Here is a 19,724-nt window from a genome sequence, read left to right as displayed (position 1 = left end):
GATATAGTCGTCTCTCTATTGTATTATGGCTTGATTGTCAGTAGATATATTGAATGTGACAAGTTGGCTTATGTTCATTGGCTAGTTGGTATTGCAGAACGTACTACTACGGCACTGTGGCAGATGTAGTAAGTATATAGGACAGTGTTATACGAACTTATATTCAACAGTAGACAGCTAGATAGAGTTCAAAGCATCTCGATTATGCTTCAATGCTATCATCTTACTGTCATGTCCACTTGACCACCTCCGCGGGGTTGCAATGGCACAGACTCGAGTCTCCAAATGAAGGGTAGACATAATTGAGTTTGTCTCAAAGCTTAATTGGTATGATGGTGGCAGACACTCGAACGTGCCCTCGTCGAGGCAACTACCTATCATATTGAACGTGATAGATCTATCCAACTTGCCTTGTCCTTTCATTACTTTCAATGTTCCCCTGCAGCTAGAAGACAACCTATGAAGGCTTTTCTCCATGCAGCTCGCTCAACGGCGAGGATTGGGTCTCCATGCCTGCCAAGGCAAACGGGCATTGGATTGGGCTCTGTTGTGAACCTTATTCTTGTTCACTCTTTGTATGTCTGGATGCAACGTACGGTGCGGCATCACATACCTAGCATGCCCACCTACCTTCCTCGTGCAGCGTGAACAATATTTAGCCGGCGTAATAGCATAGAGCAGAGTCAATTGTTTGCACAGCCTACCTGCTACTCATCATGCAAGTTGCAAGTGTTTGGTGCGCTAATTATAAGCGGACATTTTCAGTCTGTCATACTCACACATTACTTACCAAACCAGGTATATCTGCATGGGATATGGCTGCTGCTGTCTAGACCAGACACGTCAGGATAGTGTAGGTTTTGTGGAGGTGAAGTGATTACGCAGCATGTTGTTTGCGGGCTTTCAGTCTGTTTCGTGCTCTTGTAAGCATATCGAGGAGGGATTCTCATATGCAGTAGAAAAGTAATGGCTATTTTTGGATATCTGTCACAGGTTTTTACCCGCTCAGTTCCGGTCCTAATCCACAAGAATAGACAATGGGATAAAATCTGTATAAGTTGGGGGGTATGGCGAGCACCTCAAGTCAATTCTTACTTAGTTCCAGAGAAGAGCTTGAATGGTAGAGTCCACTATGAAGGTAACAGAAGGAGTAAGCGAAGGTGTACCTGTTCTAAGTATCTGGTGTACCTGACTCGCTGGATCTAGTCCACACTAGACCAAACCGAAACAGTTCAATCAGAGTGCTTTCCCTTGGGGAGAGTAATCGGAAAATGCTGGACCTGGAATGATGGAGACGGAAGTGGGTGAATTGATTGAACCACTGACTTACCAGATTGGTAGTAAGCGGAAAGAGACCGTGGGCAAGGCAGCGTAAGTGGCGGGCGAGAGAAGAAGTTCTAAGTGGGCAGGAGGCAGATGGACGGAGGGGCTGTTCCCCACTGTGGAGTTGACACTAACGGGTTAGTGTGGCTCACCGCCAATAAAGACCGGCAGGAAAAGTCTCGGCAGCCTCGCAGGGCGAAGAGCGATAAGCCCCCCCGGCTTGCCCGAGCGGGTAAGTGGTGTAGCCCCGATCTCATGAGAAATGAAGAGGTTGTTAGTGCATGGGCATCATGGTACGTGATTGGTACGAGCTGGTGTGTGTGATGAATGATTGATGATGAGGAGAATGTTTGGTAACAAGTGACTGGTGACACGGTCTCCCTTCACACCTGTCATGGTCTGAAGCAGCTGGAGATGAGGGTTTGACACGAGATCAAGCTTATCCTGCATCCTCCATCTGATACATGCCACACGTTTGGCTGGTTACAGTATCTAGGCCTTCCATCTATCGAGTTATCTATCTCCAGGTTACACGGGAAATCTCCCCAGCGGTAGGTCAGATCGAGGGAACTAGTCTGGGGCAAAAGAGACAGGTGGTACTGCTGCTGATTGATGTTCGGGAGAAGTAAGAAAAGAATCGGCTACTTATCTAGTACATCGTGACTATCAATGGATGGATGGAATCAGGTCCCGGAGGAACCGGGAGGGAGAAGAGAAAGCCGAGTTGGGGAGCGGGTTCAACTTCTACGCGAGGTCACCAAGTGGGATGCCAACCAAGTACTCTTTGTCAATGCCAAGGGATACTCGGGAAATGAAGGAAGAGAGGGGGAGAGAGTAAGCTGAGGATGTGTAGACTGTATCTAGAGTACACAGCTGGTAAGAAGAAAAAAAAGTGACTAGAAACGGGCGAGAAGAGGAAACGAAGCAATCTAAAAACGAGAGTCCCGCTCTGCCAAGCCTTAAAATTGTTCGTTCCGCGAACGACCATGGATCCTCCCTTCTTACTCTCTCTCTCTCTCTCTCGGTGCTTCCCTCCCTCTTACTATCTACTGACTAAACTAAACTTTAGTTGTACAGTGGCAGAGAAATAGGGAAAAAAGAGGGTTATTCGCACCATTCCCCGCCCGGTCTGATCCGTGCTTTCTGATTCCTTCGCCCCCGTCACCTTTTCCTGCGTAATCGCTTTCGTTTCGGGTGCTGGGCTGCATTCCCAACCTTCGCATCAAATCAAGCGTCACGATGCCGCTCGGGCACTGGGTCTCGGGCTTGGTTGTGGTCTTGGTATCCCTATCATCTTCATGAAGGAAATTTCCGGTCTTCTGGTCCCGGCCATTCGCCAGTCTTTGCCCAGACGCCCAGTCGTTCTTGGTTTTTTTCTTGTCCCTCCACGCTTTTACTGCCTTGGTGTTTGGTAGCTTTGGTGGTCCGGCACTGCTGGGCTGAGAGAAACCTGGAGCTTCTCTTTTCTTTCCCCGTCTCTACTACTACTACTACTACTACTTACTAGTGTAACTTCCCCTACTACTTCTCTTCTCTCCCGCCCTTTCTTTTCTTGGGACGCATTTCCTCTTACCTACTTCCTACTTCCTACTCACTCCTCCCCTAACTCCCCGGTCTTTTCTCTTCTTCCTGACCGCATCCCTCTTACCTTTTTACCTCTCTCTCTCTCTCTCTCTCTCTTTCTTTTTATTTTCCATCTTGAGCGGTTCCCTTTTCTGGCGGAGTCGGTCAGTATTATCGGAGATCTTCCGGATAAACCATCCATTGCCTCTTCTGGTAAGCCCGGAACCTCTCTCTCTCTCTGTCACCCTCCCTCCCACCTCATAGTCTACTTTCCTTCTCGATGGTTACACGGACCAACTCTTTTTCCTTTTTTTCTCCTTCTGCTACCATCCCTTTTTCTTCCTTTTCCCCGGAACTTATCTCACGTCCAGCGCTCACCTAGGCATCTTGTCTTCCCCCTTGCAGGACGCACCCGCGAACGCCCTTGGAAACGACCGCGCCGCCTCGCCCCCCTCCCTATCCTCCTCCGTCCTCGCCTATTCTCCGCGGCCTCCGTTGCCCTCTGCTCGGTCCGCGTTTCCTGATCCCCCGAGGTATGCGGGAACCCGGCGCGTTGGTTGATTACAGTTGAGGTGGATCTCCCTTGCTTGAATTGCGCATTGGTCCGATCGGTGGAGGTAATTTCGGGATTTACGGCGCCTGGTGCAAGGCTATATCGGGGTGAAGATCACGGGCTGCGCGGGGAGGAATTAAATCAAGCCATCCCGCAGCTCGAGCAAGCGCCCGCCGCACGACCTCTGTAGCTAGTTCGGGATCCCGTCCGCCCGTCGCAACCATGGCGTGGGACCATTTGGACATCGATAAGCCGCATTTGGCTTACATGATTCTAGGTGGCTTCACCAGTCTGTTCATGCTGTGCTCTTTGTTTGTCAAGGAGAAGCTGTACATCGGTGAAGCCACCGTGGCTACCCTTTGCGGTATCATTTTCGGGCCTCATGCGGCCAACCTGTTTAATCCCAACTCGTGGGGCAATGTCGACAAGATCACCCTCGAGTGCTCTCGCATCGTCCTGGTCGTCCAGTGTTTTGCCGTCGGCGTCGAATTGCCCAAGGCGTACATGGAACGTCACTGGAAATCGGTCTTTCTGCTGCTGGTGCCCGTCATGACCTGGGGCTGGCTGGTGACCAGTCTGTTCATCTGGTGGATGGTGCCTCCCCTCTCCTGGCTGGAGAGTCTCGTGTGCGCCGCGTGCGTCACCGCCACCGATCCCGTCTTGGCCTCGTCCGTCGTAGGTAAAGGTAAATTCGCGCGACGAGTTCCCAAGCACTTGAGAGACTTGTTGTCGGCCGAGTCGGGCTGCAACGATGGCATGGCCTTCCCCTTCATTTACCTGGGTTTCTACATCTGGCGCTACCGCCCTAATGCCGGGGAGGTGTCGCTCAACTGGTTCTGTGTGACCATCCTCTACGAGTGCGTGTTCGGCGCAATCTTTGGCTTCGTCATTGGCTACCTCGCGCGTCATTCCATCAAATTCGCCGAGCGCAAGGGCTTGATTGATCGTGAGAGTTTCCTGGTCTTCTACTTCGTGCTGGCCGTCTTCTGCGCCGGCTCAGGTAGTTTGCTGGGCATGGACGATCTCCTGATCGGTTTCTCGGCCGGTGTCGGCTTCAGTAACGACGGTTGGTTTACGGAGAAAACAGAAGAGTCGCACGTGTCCAACGTCATCGATCTCCTGCTCAACTTGGCCTACTTTGTCTACTTCGGAGCCATCATCCCTTGGGAGGACTACAACAACCCGGATATTGGGCTCGTGCCGTGGCGGCTCGTAGTCATCGCTCTCCTCGTCATTTTCTTCCGCCGCATCCCCATCATGTTGATGTTGAAACCGATCATCCCAGACGTGAAAACGTGGCGCGAGGCCCTCTTCGCCGGCCACTTCGGCCCCATTGGTGTCGGAGCCATCTTCGCTTCCATCCTGGCTCGGGCGGAGCTAGAATCGGACAGCACGGAGCCCTGGTCTGAGGCTGATTTGCCAGGTCCGGGAAGTTCTAATTACTATATCATACAGCTGATCTGGCCCGTCACCACCTTCATGGTCATCTCCTCGATCTTGGTCCATGGTTCGTCCATTGCCGTGTTCACCCTCGGAAAGCGTATCAACACCTTGACCATCACGCTGTCCTACACCACCGCCAACGAGGAGGGTCCTTCTTGGATGAACCGCTTGCCCCGCGTGCAATCTCTTGCCAAAGGATCCATGTCGTTCCGGAAACCGGATGAGGATGAATCGTCGAATGAGCCGGAATATCCCCCGGGAACCCTGCCCCCCATTGGTGTACCAGGTAATTTCCTGCGTCGGGTTCGCGACGAAGATACGGAGTCGACGGGTGGTAAATCTGCGCGGAGGCGCCGCAGACGTCGCAGACGCACCGACGGCGCCGGTGGCCCGATCAGTCAGTCAGCTATCGCCCCTCAACGCCCGCTCGAGACGGAGTCGGATGAGCAAAAGGAAAAGAGTGATGAATCCAGGGAGCGCGACAAGATTGAACGCGAGGCGTCCCCGCCCTCCAAGGAAGGCGATAAGTTTGGGCGCGAGCCTGCGCTCGAAGTGTATCTGGAAGGTCACAACATGGTTATGGAAGATGAAGAAGGCAACGTTCTCAAGGTTGAGGATATCAGTCATATGTCCACTGAGGAGCAACAGCGTCATATGGAAGAACAACGCCAGAAGTTGCAGCAACAATCGGATGAATACGCCAAATCCCGCAGCCAGCCTCATGGCAAGACTGAAGGAGAGGAGATTGAGCAGGCCGTTGGCGAAAAGACCGGACACCCGCTGGACAAGGCTCGTAAGCGTTTCGGCCAGTGGATTGGACTTGGGAAGGGTCGTGCCGAAGACCAAGAGGTCAAGGAGGCCAGAAAGACTGAAGAAAAGAAGAAGGCTGAAGAAGCATCGAAGAAGCCTGCCAAGGCCAAAGGTCGCTCCGCTCACGCCTACCAGTTCGGCAACACCATCATTGTTGAGGACGAAGACGGAGAAGTCATCAAGAAGTATTCCATTCCTTCTGGGGATAAGCCTGAGACGGATGCCCCTGTTCGTCGCGGACTGACAAGGATGGGTACGTGGTTCGGTATGGAAGAGGAAGGCGAAACATCGCAGGCCGCCCGCAAGGCTGCGCAAGACGACTGGCTGGCGGATGATGGTCTGCGTTTCACCCTGGCTGATGACAATGATGTGGGCAAGAGAGGCGTCGAGCACAAGGGTCGCCGCATGACCAAACATGAATTTGCCCAACAGATTCGTAACCTTGGTCCCAAAGCACGTCGTGATGTGGTCGAAGAGACCGACGCCCCCGAGCGGGTCAAGAAGGCGGCTCGCCAGGAGGCTCAGAAGGCTGAATCGCAAGAGCGCCGCCGTTCAGACCCTGGAGTGGCCTCTCGGCCTACCCCTGCCCCTGCCCCTGCCCCCATCGCCGAAGATGATGAAACCGGCACCGGAAGCGAATTCACGGACGACGAATCGGACGTGGAAGTGCCCGGCGACATTGCCGCTTCGTTGGCACGGTTCACACGTGGCACAGCAGCCGAGGAACGTCGCAGTTCCCACCTCAGTCCTACATCCACGTCTCCGAGATCGCGTCCCCGGTCACGACGGGATTCCGATGATGATGGCACGGAACGTATTCCGCCTGCTCAACTCCGCGAAGCGGCCGGACTCACTCGTCCTCCCCAGCAAGCGGATTTGGATGACACGGGTGAAACGCCAGCGGAACGCCGTCGTCGTCTGGCTGCGCTGGGTGAAATCAATGACTCGGAGGATTCCGACGATCCGGATGTTCTTCTAGAGGAAACGGACGATGAGGGCAACGATGCTGAGGCGAAGGTCTCTTTTGCCGACGGCACGAAGCCCCCAACTAGCAGACAACAGTCGGGCGAGAACTCCAGTGAGGGACAAGAGAATAGTTCCCCATACAACCGACACAGTCGCAGTCAAAGTCGACGGAGCATCTCCTGGGGCGGCGAGAAAGGCCGTGAAAATTGAGACAAACCCACGAAAAATGCAGCAAACATAGAGTGAGGGAGAAAGTGAACTTTGGGCAGTGAAGCTGAAAGGGGAATTCTCTTGAAGGGGGTAATATAAGAGCCCAAGGAGAAGGGGGCCAAAAGAAAAGGGGAGGGCGGTGAAACCAAAGCCACTTGCGGTGTAGAAAGCTCTTCTTTTCTACTGAGCCAAGAATCAGCAGGTCCTTCCTAGAGCTCGGTTATGGGTTTGCTTGTTCTTGAGCATCTGGTGTTCGTTTTGCATGCATGGCTGGATGCGATCATGTATAGAGCGCGCTTTCACTTTTTTGTGTAACTACTTTACCCTTTTACTTGCATTTGTTTGTGACCCACCGCCTGCTGGTGCCCCGCGCTGTGCAACCCAGCCAGCTCAGCCCAGCTGCCTCTTTGCTGTGGTGTACTGTGGATCAGTACTATTGCTACTGTTATTGACTGATAGAATGATGGATGGGATGGACTTGCTGACCTGTGGTGCCTACGTTTAGCACCATGATCTTGTAATGGGTACGAGAAGTACATATATGACATAGTATAACTATTTCTTTCAGTATTTTTCATCCTTTCCTCCTTTTATGTACAAATCAATCTACTGCTCAGTAGTACTTCAATTCACCAGTGAGGTAGTAGTAGTACTACTAACTGCCTAGATAGTACTTACCACTTAAAGCCACACTTGGTACTATCAGATTTTGATTTCTGTAGTACCGCCACAGCACTAAAATATACTTTCTCCAGGCCCCCAAGACTTTCAAACTACTGGTAAGCTACTACTAGTATGTAAGCCCAAGCAGGTAAACTAGATTTCATGGTATAGCACATCATAGATAGTAGTATTTACATCCCCACTCACGCAAGCCATTACTGATAGATATATATATTATACTATACTATACTATCCGGAGAATAGTAGTAGTAGTAGTAGTAGTAGTAGTAGTAGTAGTAGTAGTAGTAGTAGTAGTAAGTAGTAAGTAGTAAAAACATTAGTTACAGAGTAGTTCCTGCTGAACACTAAGTAAGAGTGACTGACTAGTTAGTAACTTATAGCAATTACGTATTACCACTAAGTACTTTAGTATATGATAAAAAGAGAAGTAGTAGTAATAGTAGTTTATTAAGGAGAATCTCGCTTTTGTGGATTAACTTACTAACTTTCAGTTACGATGACTCTGGCTCAAGTATGATTGATTAATACTATTAGGTCGTTACTAATACTAGTTCTTTGATTACGCGCTGAAGTAATTTATATATCTTGAAATGCGTACTGTAGAGACGATTATTGTGTACTTGAGTATTTAATATGATTCTGATCTGATTAGATAGGGGACTATGCTGGGGGAGAATGTAAGCCATCTCTATCTATCCATGCCGAAGTCTCTCAAATATGCATCGAGAATATTGAAATCGAAATTGAGTGGTAGAAATTCACGATGAATGCTGCATGAATCCGGAAGTAGACATGATATATTTGAAATAAAGGTAGACAGAAGTTTATTCAGAGAAATTAAGATGGTAAATAGTATGTGTTGAACTCAGACATAAGGTAGCCAGTATGAACGAAGAGATAATAGTGCAGAGAGAAACCCAACAAATGCCACGCTGATTTATGAGCTTTTCCTATTCCGGGATCCCCAACACCGTAACACCGCTGATATGATGATGATGATATGAATCGAGACAAGGACAGAAGCCCGCATAAATGGTTTGAGAGAAGATCGAGAAGAATGGGAGGAATGAAATGACCCCATGTCAGGGTCCGGGGGTATCTCAAGCGACAATTAAACGTAATGATGCTTCCATCGAGAATAATGCTGCGGTGCGCTGCTCACAGCACACCGCCGGGCAGATTGATCTGTGCCTGTCGTCCCCCCTCAAAACCGGCACTATTCGGTGCAGACCCTCCCCCGGAATACATGCCGCTATCGATAGGATGGACCTGCTTCCGTAGCATAAACATAGGCTTGCGTCCTTCCTTTTCGAGCTGTTTGAATAAAATGAGTGGACGTTCCTCGAGCCCAAGACAACGTTCTTGATCACCGTATACAATGTATAGTGCATATTGCTTCCAATCTGCGTTGATATTGTATTTTTTGAGTGCAGCCGGAAGGACCTTGTGGCATGGATCGTCCATCGACACGCGGAAAGACTTGAAGATTTCCACACTAGGTGGATCCTGAGTCGCCCTTGAGTCTGAACGAGTGGGGATGTCGGGGCGCGTAGATTGTGTTGGTGTGGGGTTTAGACGATCCGGCCGCGACTGTGACGCCGCGGTATCGTCGTGGTGGTTGTGTGAAACATGGTTTATGCTGCTGGAACTCGGTTGTGTATATGCCCGGGAGGCTAGGGTCTGTGGAGCATATTGATTGCCTGGCGAGGTCGGGGACGGAATGCCTGGAGATAATTGCGACTTGCCGTTCAGCATAGTCAAGTGGGAGGAATTCGCGGTGGACGGATCTAGCCCATCGCTGTACATGCGACCCTCGTGGATTGACGGAGGAATATGGGTAGGGGAGTTGGTTTTGGGTGTAGTGCCGCCAGTGTGGTTACGCTTGGAGAACGTCCGAGATAGGATACTTCCAGAACGATCCAACAGGGTGATTCCGGATGGCGATGTGAGCGTCGGCCCATCATGGTATCCTTCCGACCCGGATCCTGGCACAGAAGAAGGCGGGGGCAACGGCTGCGACTTGTCTTTCGCCATCTTGAACACGGGCAGAAGCTCTTCGCGCAGTCGACGGTATTCCTCTGCAATCCGTCGCATTTCTGACTCCATAGACATGATCCGGTCATCTCGTACGCGGATGGACCGAATCAACCGGGAAATATCGTCCTGAGTGGCGGTTTCGTTCATACTTTGGTCCGCGGCTACCGAAGTAAACACATTAGCAAGACAGATCACAGGCAGTATCTGCAAATCAGGGAAGTCGTGAACATACAAAGCGGAATGTAGTGATCAGCATCAATCGGAATATCTTGCTTGACTTTCGTTTCGTACACGCTCTTCAAGATAGTCAATCGATGTCCCACACTCGCGATCCCCATCTCCTTGAGTTCATCATGCTTCAAAGCAATGAGCGCTTCGCCGACAATTTCGTTTTCTGTTATAACACAAACACCACGCAGTCAGTGACACGGACGTCTTAGCGCCTTTGTTTTGATCCCTTGGACTCACCTAAAAACGCGGCGCAGTATTGACGGAGACCAAGGGCGGCCACAAAGTTGGCACACTCCTCAGCAGTCCATTCCGTGATGATTGTTCGGGGCGATCGGGGATTCTCGTCCACATTGGCTAAGGTCGTAGGCGTATGCTCTGCTGACGGGAATTCTGATTCGGAAGGGGAGGCCTCGGAGTCGGTGGCCAGATGGGGGGAGGTAATCACGCTGCGCTCGTACTCGTCGTCCGCATCCGAGTCGGCATGATAGGAGGTATGGAGAGACATGGCGAATGAATTCATTCAAGTAACGGTGACGACGCCCGGAGACACGTAGAGGAGGGGGCTGGGGAGGACGTCGGACCGGCTAGCAGACTCAGCGAAGCGCCAGCCTCTAGACCCGAGACAAGTCGCCAAAGATTGAGCACAAAGGACGGGTCCGGTTGCACAGAAGGCGTTGAAGTTGTCAATCACGGACTAACGACCCGGATGAAGAGTGTTGGGAGCCAAACTTGATCGAGCAGGCGTGCCACATGAACGGGAGGGACGGAAAGCGGGTGAGTTATGGGGACACCGACGAGTGAAGATGGTCCGAAGGTGCGAAGCGCGGAGTTGATCAGGAGGAGAGTCGGGAGGACGGAGAGTATTATGAGAGAGAAGATATGAAAAGAGCTAGTGGAGAGGAAGAAGGCGTAAAGACGAGGTAGAAGAGACGAGGAAGCATGGAAAGCAGCCGTGATGGAAGAGGAGCGGAGGGGAGATCCTGAGGCCAACAAGGCATGCAGCGACAGCGAGAGCGGGGAAGCTCGGCCAAGTTCTGGGGGTCCAACCGGATGATGAGATGGGCCAAAAGGGAGGAGAAAATGAAGAAGAACTCCCTCGTTGATGAATAGCTGGTTGGGCGACAATAATGAGAGATCAAAGACCACGAGGCAGGGCGACTGATGAACTGGGGTGTTCAAAAGAAGAAAGGGTGGACATCCACAGGCAGATGAAGAGACGAGCGATGGACGAGAGCAACAGAACAAGAAGCTGGTTGGGCGCGGAGTCCAACGAACCGCCGAACGGGAAAACCAAGAGGCGCTTCTAAAGTTGGATCGCCACACGTGATGCCGGTCTGGACTCTCCGCTGCTCACTTTCCTTGTACATCCATCGATCCATTCTACATAGACAGTTCAGGCATCTCCATTTTATCATCATCCCAGTGGGTTAAGTCAATATCCTTGGTCTTACCATATGATGGGGATCAATGGCATCTACGAAATCTACTGTCGGCCGTTTATCGGCTCAATCCGACCCCCTCTCCAGTAACTGGCTCCGTTAATGGATCCCTCATCCTTGCTTCGTTCCCAGCCCAGATGCTGGGCAAAATCACTTGGTGACGCATCTCGCAGACAAGGACGGATAGTCCACCCAGAAAATAAAATCAGGGTTGAAGAAAATAAATTAAAAAAGGAGAGCCATCGCCGGATCCAAGCGCCAAACAATCGCTCCAAGCAAAAAACTGAAAACTGAGAAGAACAAATGGTGGAAACGGGGCCCCATCCCCTGGCTGAAGTTCCGTGCGATTAATGAGGACACTAACGAAGCGCCCATCCTAGTGACCAGCACTATTATCACACAAATGCTACTAGTGTCGATGACTCGATGGGGGTTCATGCAAACCAGAAGCATCGCCCGGCAGGCTTAACGGCCAGTGGACAGAGGGGGGGTTGGTTATGCCCACTATTATTCAAGCCAGGCGCTGTCAAAATTCAATAGTGCCGGAGCCTCGACGTTTTCGGATGCTATCTGGGTCCGAATCCTCCGCTGTCATCGTGCCATTCGTTCCCCATCTCGACGCTGAATTGTCGATGAATGTCCATGCAAGGACATCCATGGCTCCATCAGAGAAAAAAAAAAAAAAAAAAAAAAAAAAAAAACTCTTTTCCACTCGTCTCCATCATCTTCCTCCCCTTGCCCCCTTTTTTTTTCTAGCAGTTTTTTACCTCCAATCCACTCGAGCTTGGATGGCCGGTGCTATATTTAACTTTCCTCGGATACTATCGCCGAAGGGCTTTGTCTCCGTTGTGCCTGACTCTCCGTAGAAGTCTATTTGCACCATCGATATCCCCACCTCAGCTAGTAGATACTAGATAGAGCTTACGTATAGTCGACGAGGATTCTATCTGTAGGAGTGAATAATGACCGAATACTACAGCAGATTGTAGACGACGGCCGAGTCTAAGGTCTTGACCACCGAAATTCATCCGTTGCAGCTGAGAACAATTCATACTACGAACGGGTTCAATAACTGTGGAGCAGCCGGAGCAACACTTGCACGCTTGTGTTCTACTATTGAGCCGCCGCTATTGAGGCGGCAGTATAACACAAACAATCTATAACTTGAAATAGTATCTACTCACCAACTCAGGAGATTTTCCATCGGCCACGCCGATCCCATCATCAGACGGGGGGACAAAATATCCGATCCATAGTAAGTAACAGCAAAATATCGCACGCATGAGAAAAAGCCAGCACTCTACTATATTCCTCACCCCCCTCACTGTGCGCTGTCCACATGAATCAAGGAAGCAAACTACTAAGCGCCCGGATCTGGTCCATCCTGCATTGCGGCATGTGGACGACGGGACAACGGAACGATACCTGCCTTACCTCGTACATCTTATCAACATCCCTCCCTCCCCTTGCGAAGCTAGTACTAAGAACCAGCCATCCCGCAATCATGGGTTTTTTTTCTTATCCGGTTGTGACACCTCAATCCCTGGCATCTCGCAGCAAAAATCCTTACACGAACATGTGGGTGTGAGCCAGCCAGCCATCGTTCAAGCCCTCCTTGTTGCTTACATGCAGCAACTTAACTAATGGGAGGGAGATTATTTGTGTCTCGAGGGTAGTGGAGCCCATGTATGTCTACGTAAGTTTCGTATAATAAATCGTATATGTATACCCATACCCACCCCGGCGCAATGATTGCATTTTGGTCAAAGTCCATTCGATGCGCCAACCGCCGTTGGATGCTATTTATATCAGATGTACCCTGAATAGCCATGTCCAGGATACGCCCCCGCGTTCTCTCTCGCGCGCGCGCCTATTCAGGCCTATAATAGATGCAGTGCGGTGTGATGCGATGCGATGCGATGCCAGGCGGCTAACCTTCCGTAAGAATATCCGTTGGCTTTTTGTGACCGGAAATATCTAGGGCGTGGCAAACTTCCTGCATTGTGAGGAATCCTTTCCGGGACCAGCATCGCTTGATGATATGTCCAAGGAATAAAGGGTTCGTATTTGGGAGTTTGTCATCGTCGGCCAGGTTTTATATGTCTTGGACACCGGATCATAGTCTAGGTCGGTCTCGATGTCGGGTATAACATAGAATTCAAATTGCTTTCCAGAGATAACTTCGTACATCATTGAGCCGAAGCGCGCAATGTCGGACCTGACTGAAGCGAAGTCTTCAGACACGAAGATTGCCATGTCCTCATTGTCCGCGACAATAGTAGATTCGGTAAATTCGCACATCTGGAGAGAAAGATCCTCATCAAGCAGGAAATTGCGTGCCGCGATATCGACCACCAATACTTGCCGCTCGTGTACTCGATGGATGATATGTGCAGCTTCCTGGAGCCATTGTAATCGTCGACTGTTGTCCACAGTATCATGGTGAGTATGTAGATAGCGGCTCAGTGAACCCTGGCGTAGGTACGGCATTCGAATCTCGGTGTCGGAGATGTGATAGGGCTTTATTACTCCTGGGACATGCCCAATATGGCTGTACACATGCCCTTCATGCTTTAGAGATTGCTTGTTTAGCTCAGTCGTCTGCTCGTAGCTGATAATCGTCGTCACGGATGCACCCTTAGGTACAGTCCAAACATTGGCCGTTTTGACTGCCATGTGTCCGATGCGCATCACGCGTCCAACTCGACCAAGTCCGATTAGCTCGGAATCATCGTTATAGCTCATTATAGATGAGCTCAATAAGGATAGTAGCTCTGTGGGTGGTGTCTAGTCTGTTGGCTGCAGGAGTTGTGCGCATAAGATAGAGCTCCAGCGGTCATGTGCAGCAGCAGCAGCAGCAGCAGCGAAACAGCTTCGCCGTGAGAGAAGTACCCTATCCTTTGCACTTCACGTAATTCACCCCATTATAATCTACATTCCTAGAGCACTCCAGAAATAAACGACAAGCCTGATGACCACATTCATGCCATGACCTCTCAACAAGGTCATTACTATATAGATTCCCGCTAATCAAAAGCGGCAACCCATCTTATCGGCGGTTCCTGCGCTGACCTCCGACGACCGCAAGGCTCGCCTTTCCCCGGACTAGGATTATTCTTCGCCCCCAAGTTCTCTCCTCAACCCCCCCTCCTCCTCCCCTTCTTTCTCTGCTTAACACCTCCTCCTGCTCCGCTCCCTATCACATCGCGAACCAGACAGGTAAGACACACAGACAAATTAAAACTCCTCTCGCCCCCATGGACACCGCGAAAGCTACATCAACCCGCGCAATCTTTTCCAGAACCGTAGTTAGTACCCGCTAACCGATCGCGATCGCAGATATTGTACCCTCTCGTTTCGAACGAGCAAGTCGCACGCTACTATCGACTTTGGGACTTTTATATATATACTTTGATACCTGCTGCGCTAGCTCGGACTATTCTTTCTCCCTTGTCTGGGTAACCACCTCTATACGAAACGCAAGCGCTACACCTCCATCGAGTCCGTCCCGCATCGCGCCGCGCCCACCCTACTTACCTACTCATCATCACCTCGACTCAACCACCTACACCACACCAACCCCAACTCTCCAATCTCCATAACGAACAATGCCCTCCTCCTCCTCGCCCAACCAACCCACCACAACCACTCCATCCTCCACCACCGACCTCGAATCCGACCTCCTCCTGCACCTAACCAGCACACCCGCGCTCGAAGACCTCCACGCCACACTCCTTAGCTCACTCCAACGCCTCGGATGGACAGAACGGATCCGGAAACTCGCGCAGGAACTCCTCCGCGGCGGACGGTGCGAGCGATTCGACGAGGTATTCGAAGCGGTAGTAGCGTCCGCGGAGGGGAGGAAACACCCCGTCCTAGCGGAGGCGAATAAAGCGAAACAACAAAGCAATGGGAATAATAATAATAGTGGTGGGGACGAGGACGGCGGTAGCGGCATTGGGGATCTGGAGGCGTTTGATGTGAGGATTCCGTCAGCGGTGGTGGAGCAGGGGGTTAGGGCGTTGAAGGAGGTTTTGAGGGAGGTGGTGGTTGCGGAGGATGGGGGGGATATTTTGGGGGAGGTTGAGAATGGGCATAAGGAGGAGGGTGGTGGTGGTGGTGGGAGTGGTGGTAAGGGGTCGAAGAATAGTAAGGATGGTGGGGGGGATACGGCGAGTCCGGTGAAGAAGGTGAAGAAGGAGTCGAAGACGGGGAGTAAGGTTAAATGAATGATATGTGGGTGGCTTGTCTGTATGGTGTGGTGTGGTGGTTCGTTTGGTTTCGTGGCTGGCGTGTTGGTATGGTGTTTTGGTTTGGTTTATCTATCTGGATACTTCTTGTCAGGCTATTGCTTACGGCGTTGCTTTGGTGGTTTACTACGGACGGCGTTGCATTATCCTGATACCAGCATGGGCATGTATGCATGCCTCATTATTTTGTACAACAGTTGGGGGTTGTCTACCAAGACGTGCAATTCATTTACTCTTTAAGCTTAATATTATGGCACTCAGTATGCGAGACAGATATTCGCAATCTCAGAACGTGAAAGGAAAAGAAAAGGAAACTTGTAACCCAATACGAATTTCGACCGGGGCTATATCCCGGCCTCAAAACCCGCTGTTTCTAAGTAGTAGTAGTGCAGATGGATAACTAACTTGGAAACATGCAACCAATCTAGTCATAGAGGCTGTCGTCATTGCCGGCTTCACCAAACGTGTTGTTGTCCGTCACCTCACCCGCCGACGGGAAGCGGAAGAAGCTGCTGCCACCCGAGTTCTTCAGGCTCTGGGCAAATGCCTCGTAGCGACGGATCTCCACGTCGCTGACGGAGCGTCTGGCCGACTTCATCGCCTCCTCGAAGTGCGCCCGGGTAAGCTCCGGCACCGGGTCCTCCTCCTCGACCTCCTCGTCCTCCATCTTGACATCCTCGCCCTGGGCCTCACGCTGCTTCTGGCGCTCAATATCAGCGCCGATGGACTGCTTGATGGCGAGCTTGACAGCACGCTGGGTCACGAAGCCAAGATCAGCACCGGAGAATCCGTGGGTCTTGCTGGCAATGAAGGAGAGGTCGATGTCGCCAGCGATAGGGGTCTTGCGGAGCTGGGCCTTGAGGATGCTCTCACGAGAGGCCTGGTCGGGCAGAGGAACGTAGACCAGGGTGTCAAGACGACCAGGACGGACCAGGGCGGCATCAAGCTGCTCGGGTCTGTTCGTGGCACCAATGACGAACACGTTCTTCTTGGAAGTCATACCGTCCATCTCTGTTTGGAAGTTAGCAACTACTCATGTACATCGAGACAATGAACTTACCAGTCAGGAGCTGGTTGACGACACGGTCAGAGGCACCGCCGGCATCACCGACAGAGCCACCACGAGACTTGGCGATGGAATCCAACTCATCCAGGAAGACAACGCAAGGAGCAGCGGCGCGGGCCTTGTCGAAGATATCACGGATGTTGCTCTCGGACTCACCGAACCACATACTCAGCAGCTCAGGACCCTTGACCGAGATGAAGTTGGCAGCACACTCGTTGGCCACGGCCTTGGCAAGCATGGTCTTACCAGTACCGGGAGGACCATAGAACAAAACACCGCGGGAAGGAGAAAGACCAAACTTCTGGAACTTCTCGGGGTGGTCGACAGGGTACTGCACGCTCTCGATGAGCTCGCGCTTGACCTCCTCCAGACCACCAATGTCCTCCCAACGGACGTTGGGCACCTCGACAACGGCAACCTCGCGGAGAGCGGAGGGGTTGGAGACACCGAGGGCGTAACGGAAGTTCTCCATGGTAACACCCAGAGAGTCCAGGACCTCCGCGTCAATGGTGTCCTCGTCGAGGTCAATCAAATCCATCTTCTCACGGATCTGCTGCATGGCGGCCTCAGAGCACAGAGAGGCAAGATCGGAACCGACGTAACCGTGGGTCTCGGCGGCAATGGTCTCCAAGTCGACATCATCACCCAGCTTCATGTTCTTGGTGTGGATCGAGAGGATCTCCAGACGGCCAGTGGGGTCGGGGATACCGATGTCGACCTCACGATCGAAACGACCGAAACGGCGGAGGGCGGGGTCGATAGAGTTGGGGCGGTTGGTGGCGGCCATGACAACCACGTTGGAGCGGGCCTTCATACCGTCCATCAGGGTCAGAAGCTGAGAGACGACACGACGCTCGACTTCACCGTTGGTCTTCTCACGCTTAGGGGCGATGGAATCGATTTCATCAATGAAGATGATGGCAGGGGAGTTCTTCTCGGCTTCCTCGAAGGCCTTGCGCAGGTTGGACTCGGATTCACCGGCCATCTTGGACATGATCTCGGGACCGTTGATCAGGAAGAAGAAAGCACCAGTCTCGTTGGCCACAGCACGAGCCATCAAAGTCTTACCGGTACCCGGAGGACCGTACATGAGGATACCACGGGGAGGCTTGATACCGATGGACTTGAAGAGCTGGGGGTGGCGAAGGGGCAGCTCGACCAATTCACGGATCTGAGCCATCTGCTTCCTGCAGCCACCGATGTCGTCGTAACCGACCTCGTTGAGGTTGCCCTCCTCATCCTCGCGCTGGATCGGCTCACCCTCGCAGTGGATGATGGTATCTTGGGCGACGATGCCATACTCTGGGGGATCCACCTCAACAACCTTGAATTCCACTTGTCTCATACCACCTCTTACTGTGAACAGGTCTCCCTGTCTCACGGGTCTGTAGGCTTCGCGGAAGTAGGGGGCGAGGTAGACATCGAAAAGGGAGCCAGTGAGGCCCTCAACGGTGTCGGCGATGGGGAGAACGGCAATACGCTTGGCCTGTAGATGAGAACAAGTGAGGTCAGTAAGAAGTCGCCTGGATACCGCTGAGAGCAGTAGGACTCACGTATTTGATGTCGGGGCAGGGGTGGACGGTGATGATATCGCCGTGCTTGACACGCAGGTTGTGTCTCACAACACGGTTGATGCGAGCGCTTCCATCATCGAGATCATCATCGGCCAAAACAATCAGAACGGTGTCCTTGCGCTTCTTGCCCTTGACGAGGACGGTGTCACCCCGGAACAGCTGGAGGGTGTCCATTGTGTTGTTGGAGAGAGCAATAACGGAGTTGTCATCGTTGACGGCATCGGTGACACTAGCACCCAGACAGTCAGTACCCAACCAGTATCCCCGCACCAAGGCCAGAGCTAGCTTACATGAGGGAGTTGGGCTTCTTCTTCTTCTTCAAGATAGCCGTCGAGGTGTCGAGTTCCTATTTCACGGTGGTTGTTAGTATTCGCCATCAAGGTCCCTTCCCGTTCTGCAGACAAAAGTCTTTACCTCTTTCTTGTCGGCGCCGGAGGCGTCACTGTGCGATGAGGTTAGCTGCTTGGAACGATGGAGAAGTTGATGCCAGAGGTTCCATCACGTACTGGAGGTTCACCCTCTTCTTGTCGTGGGTGTGATCGGGTTCTGCGCTCATCTTGAGGGGAAGCTGGATAAGGCGCGTAAAGCAACGTAGACACTTGGGTACGTATCAAGGACTGTCGCTGTACCGGATTTGGTGAAGCTCGGCAACAGGGACAAAGAGGAAAATGAAGGGGAATGAGAAAACGAAACAGAGATACAAATCCCACCAGACCGAAAGAGATGGCGGAGGGAGGGAAGTAAATTGAGAGGATGAGATGGGATGGCAGAGGGGGAGGGAGTTGGAAGTGAGATCGGAGGATGGCAGAGAGAGAGCTCCAGTTAAGAGGTGACGATAGTGCCAGGCCCTACCGGGGCTTGATGACTTAAGCTGTTGCAGATTCACGAGCCACCAAACCCGGTTGCCGCCACCGCCTGGGGAGGAGAGAGAAGCGTATGGAAGCCGGTCGTATCCACTCTTGATCGTCCCCCAACTAACCACTACTACAATTAACTAGTATTTATCTGGGGTCAACTAATTTTCAGGTGTTTCTACTCCTCGTTGCTTTATAAGCCATGATACTTTTGCACAAAATGAGTCACTGTGGCTGCTCCCCCCTCACTCTGCTGTGACTGTCGGAGATATGCGTGTGCATTGCACCGCCCGGTAACACTGTGTCTGTGTCTGTACCTCTGCCTGAGGCAGCTATCCTCCCTGCATGCATGCACAGAGTGCTTCTATGACAGCCAGAGGGCCTGGCATCAGTCAGCCTGGACCAGCCCAGGCTGTCTCTGCCTCTGCATCACCATGCCCAAGGCACTGTCAGGACAATAGCCTTGTGGTGGGCGGCGACTGCCTTGCCGGCAACTTGCTGCCTATGAACGGAACTTCCCTATTCGGCAGACAAGGGTATACATGTACCATCGAACTGACCAGAGCCGTGTGAACCTGTCTTCCGCCCAGTTGGCGAGTTCATCAGAATACTGCTCCCTTATATAGTGCTATGTGCACACAGGGCTATGTTTGCAGGCCGGGGCAACAGCTTGACCAGTCCTGGTGACTCGAGCAAATGAGTATTCACAGCAACAGCCTGT

At 51.9% G+C, this 19,724-nt stretch overlaps 5 protein-coding genes across 5 annotated transcripts; 2 read left to right on the top strand and 3 right to left on the bottom strand.

Moving 5' to 3' along the window:
• Positions 1 to 3,661: 3,661 nt before the first annotated feature.
• Positions 3,662 to 6,868, top strand: BO85DRAFT_383969 (Na+/H+ antiporter Nha1; the record flags this gene model as incomplete). Its single annotated transcript, XM_025656533.1, has 1 exon — positions 3,662 to 6,868. One exon carries the CDS (start codon positions 3,662 to 3,664, stop codon positions 6,866 to 6,868), a length of 3,207 nt encoding a protein of 1,068 aa, XP_025510356.1.
• Positions 6,869 to 8,474: 1,606 nt separating this feature from the next.
• Positions 8,475 to 10,667, bottom strand: BO85DRAFT_200869 (adaptor protein STE50). The gene is made up of 3 exons (XM_025654533.1): positions 10,058 to 10,667; positions 9,822 to 9,983; positions 8,475 to 9,750 (listed from the first exon to the last, which is right to left on the bottom strand). Exons 1-3 carry the CDS (start codon positions 10,338 to 10,340, stop codon positions 8,711 to 8,713), a joined length of 1,485 nt encoding a protein of 494 aa, XP_025510355.1. The 5' UTR covers positions 10,341 to 10,667; the 3' UTR covers positions 8,475 to 8,710.
• Positions 10,668 to 13,011: 2,344 nt separating this feature from the next.
• Positions 13,012 to 14,031, bottom strand: BO85DRAFT_453951 (uncharacterized protein). Its single transcript, XM_025661168.1, has one exon. The coding sequence runs from the start codon at positions 14,002 to 14,004 to the stop codon at positions 13,237 to 13,239; it is 768 nt and encodes a 255-aa protein (XP_025510354.1). The 5' UTR covers positions 14,005 to 14,031; the 3' UTR covers positions 13,012 to 13,236.
• Positions 14,032 to 14,885: 854 nt separating this feature from the next.
• BO85DRAFT_339021 (uncharacterized protein) lies at positions 14,886 to 15,317 on the top strand (the record flags this gene model as incomplete). The annotated part of the gene is made up of 1 exon (XM_025655457.1): positions 14,886 to 15,317. A coding segment is annotated over one exon (432 nt), but the record flags the coding sequence as incomplete, so codon positions are not given.
• A 604-nt stretch (positions 15,318 to 15,921) lies between these two features.
• Positions 15,922 to 19,127, bottom strand: cdc48 (AAA family ATPase CDC48). Its single transcript, XM_025654531.1, has 6 exons — positions 18,656 to 19,127; positions 18,564 to 18,591; positions 18,440 to 18,495; positions 18,129 to 18,378; positions 16,570 to 18,061; positions 15,922 to 16,520 (listed from the first exon to the last, which is right to left on the bottom strand). Exons 1-6 carry the CDS (start codon positions 18,703 to 18,705, stop codon positions 15,934 to 15,936), a joined length of 2,463 nt encoding a protein of 820 aa, XP_025510352.1. The 5' UTR covers positions 18,706 to 19,127; the 3' UTR covers positions 15,922 to 15,933.
• Between the last annotated feature and the right edge of the window lie 597 nt (positions 19,128 to 19,724).

This window comes from Aspergillus piperis (assembly GCF_003184755.1).
Source record: "Aspergillus piperis CBS 112811 unplaced genomic scaffold BO85scaffold_31, whole genome shotgun sequence".
Classification (NCBI taxonomy): domain Eukaryota; kingdom Fungi; phylum Ascomycota; class Eurotiomycetes; order Eurotiales; family Aspergillaceae; genus Aspergillus; species Aspergillus piperis.
Note: the sequence above shows the minus strand (reverse complement) of the source record. Positions and strands in the feature narration are given on the sequence as shown.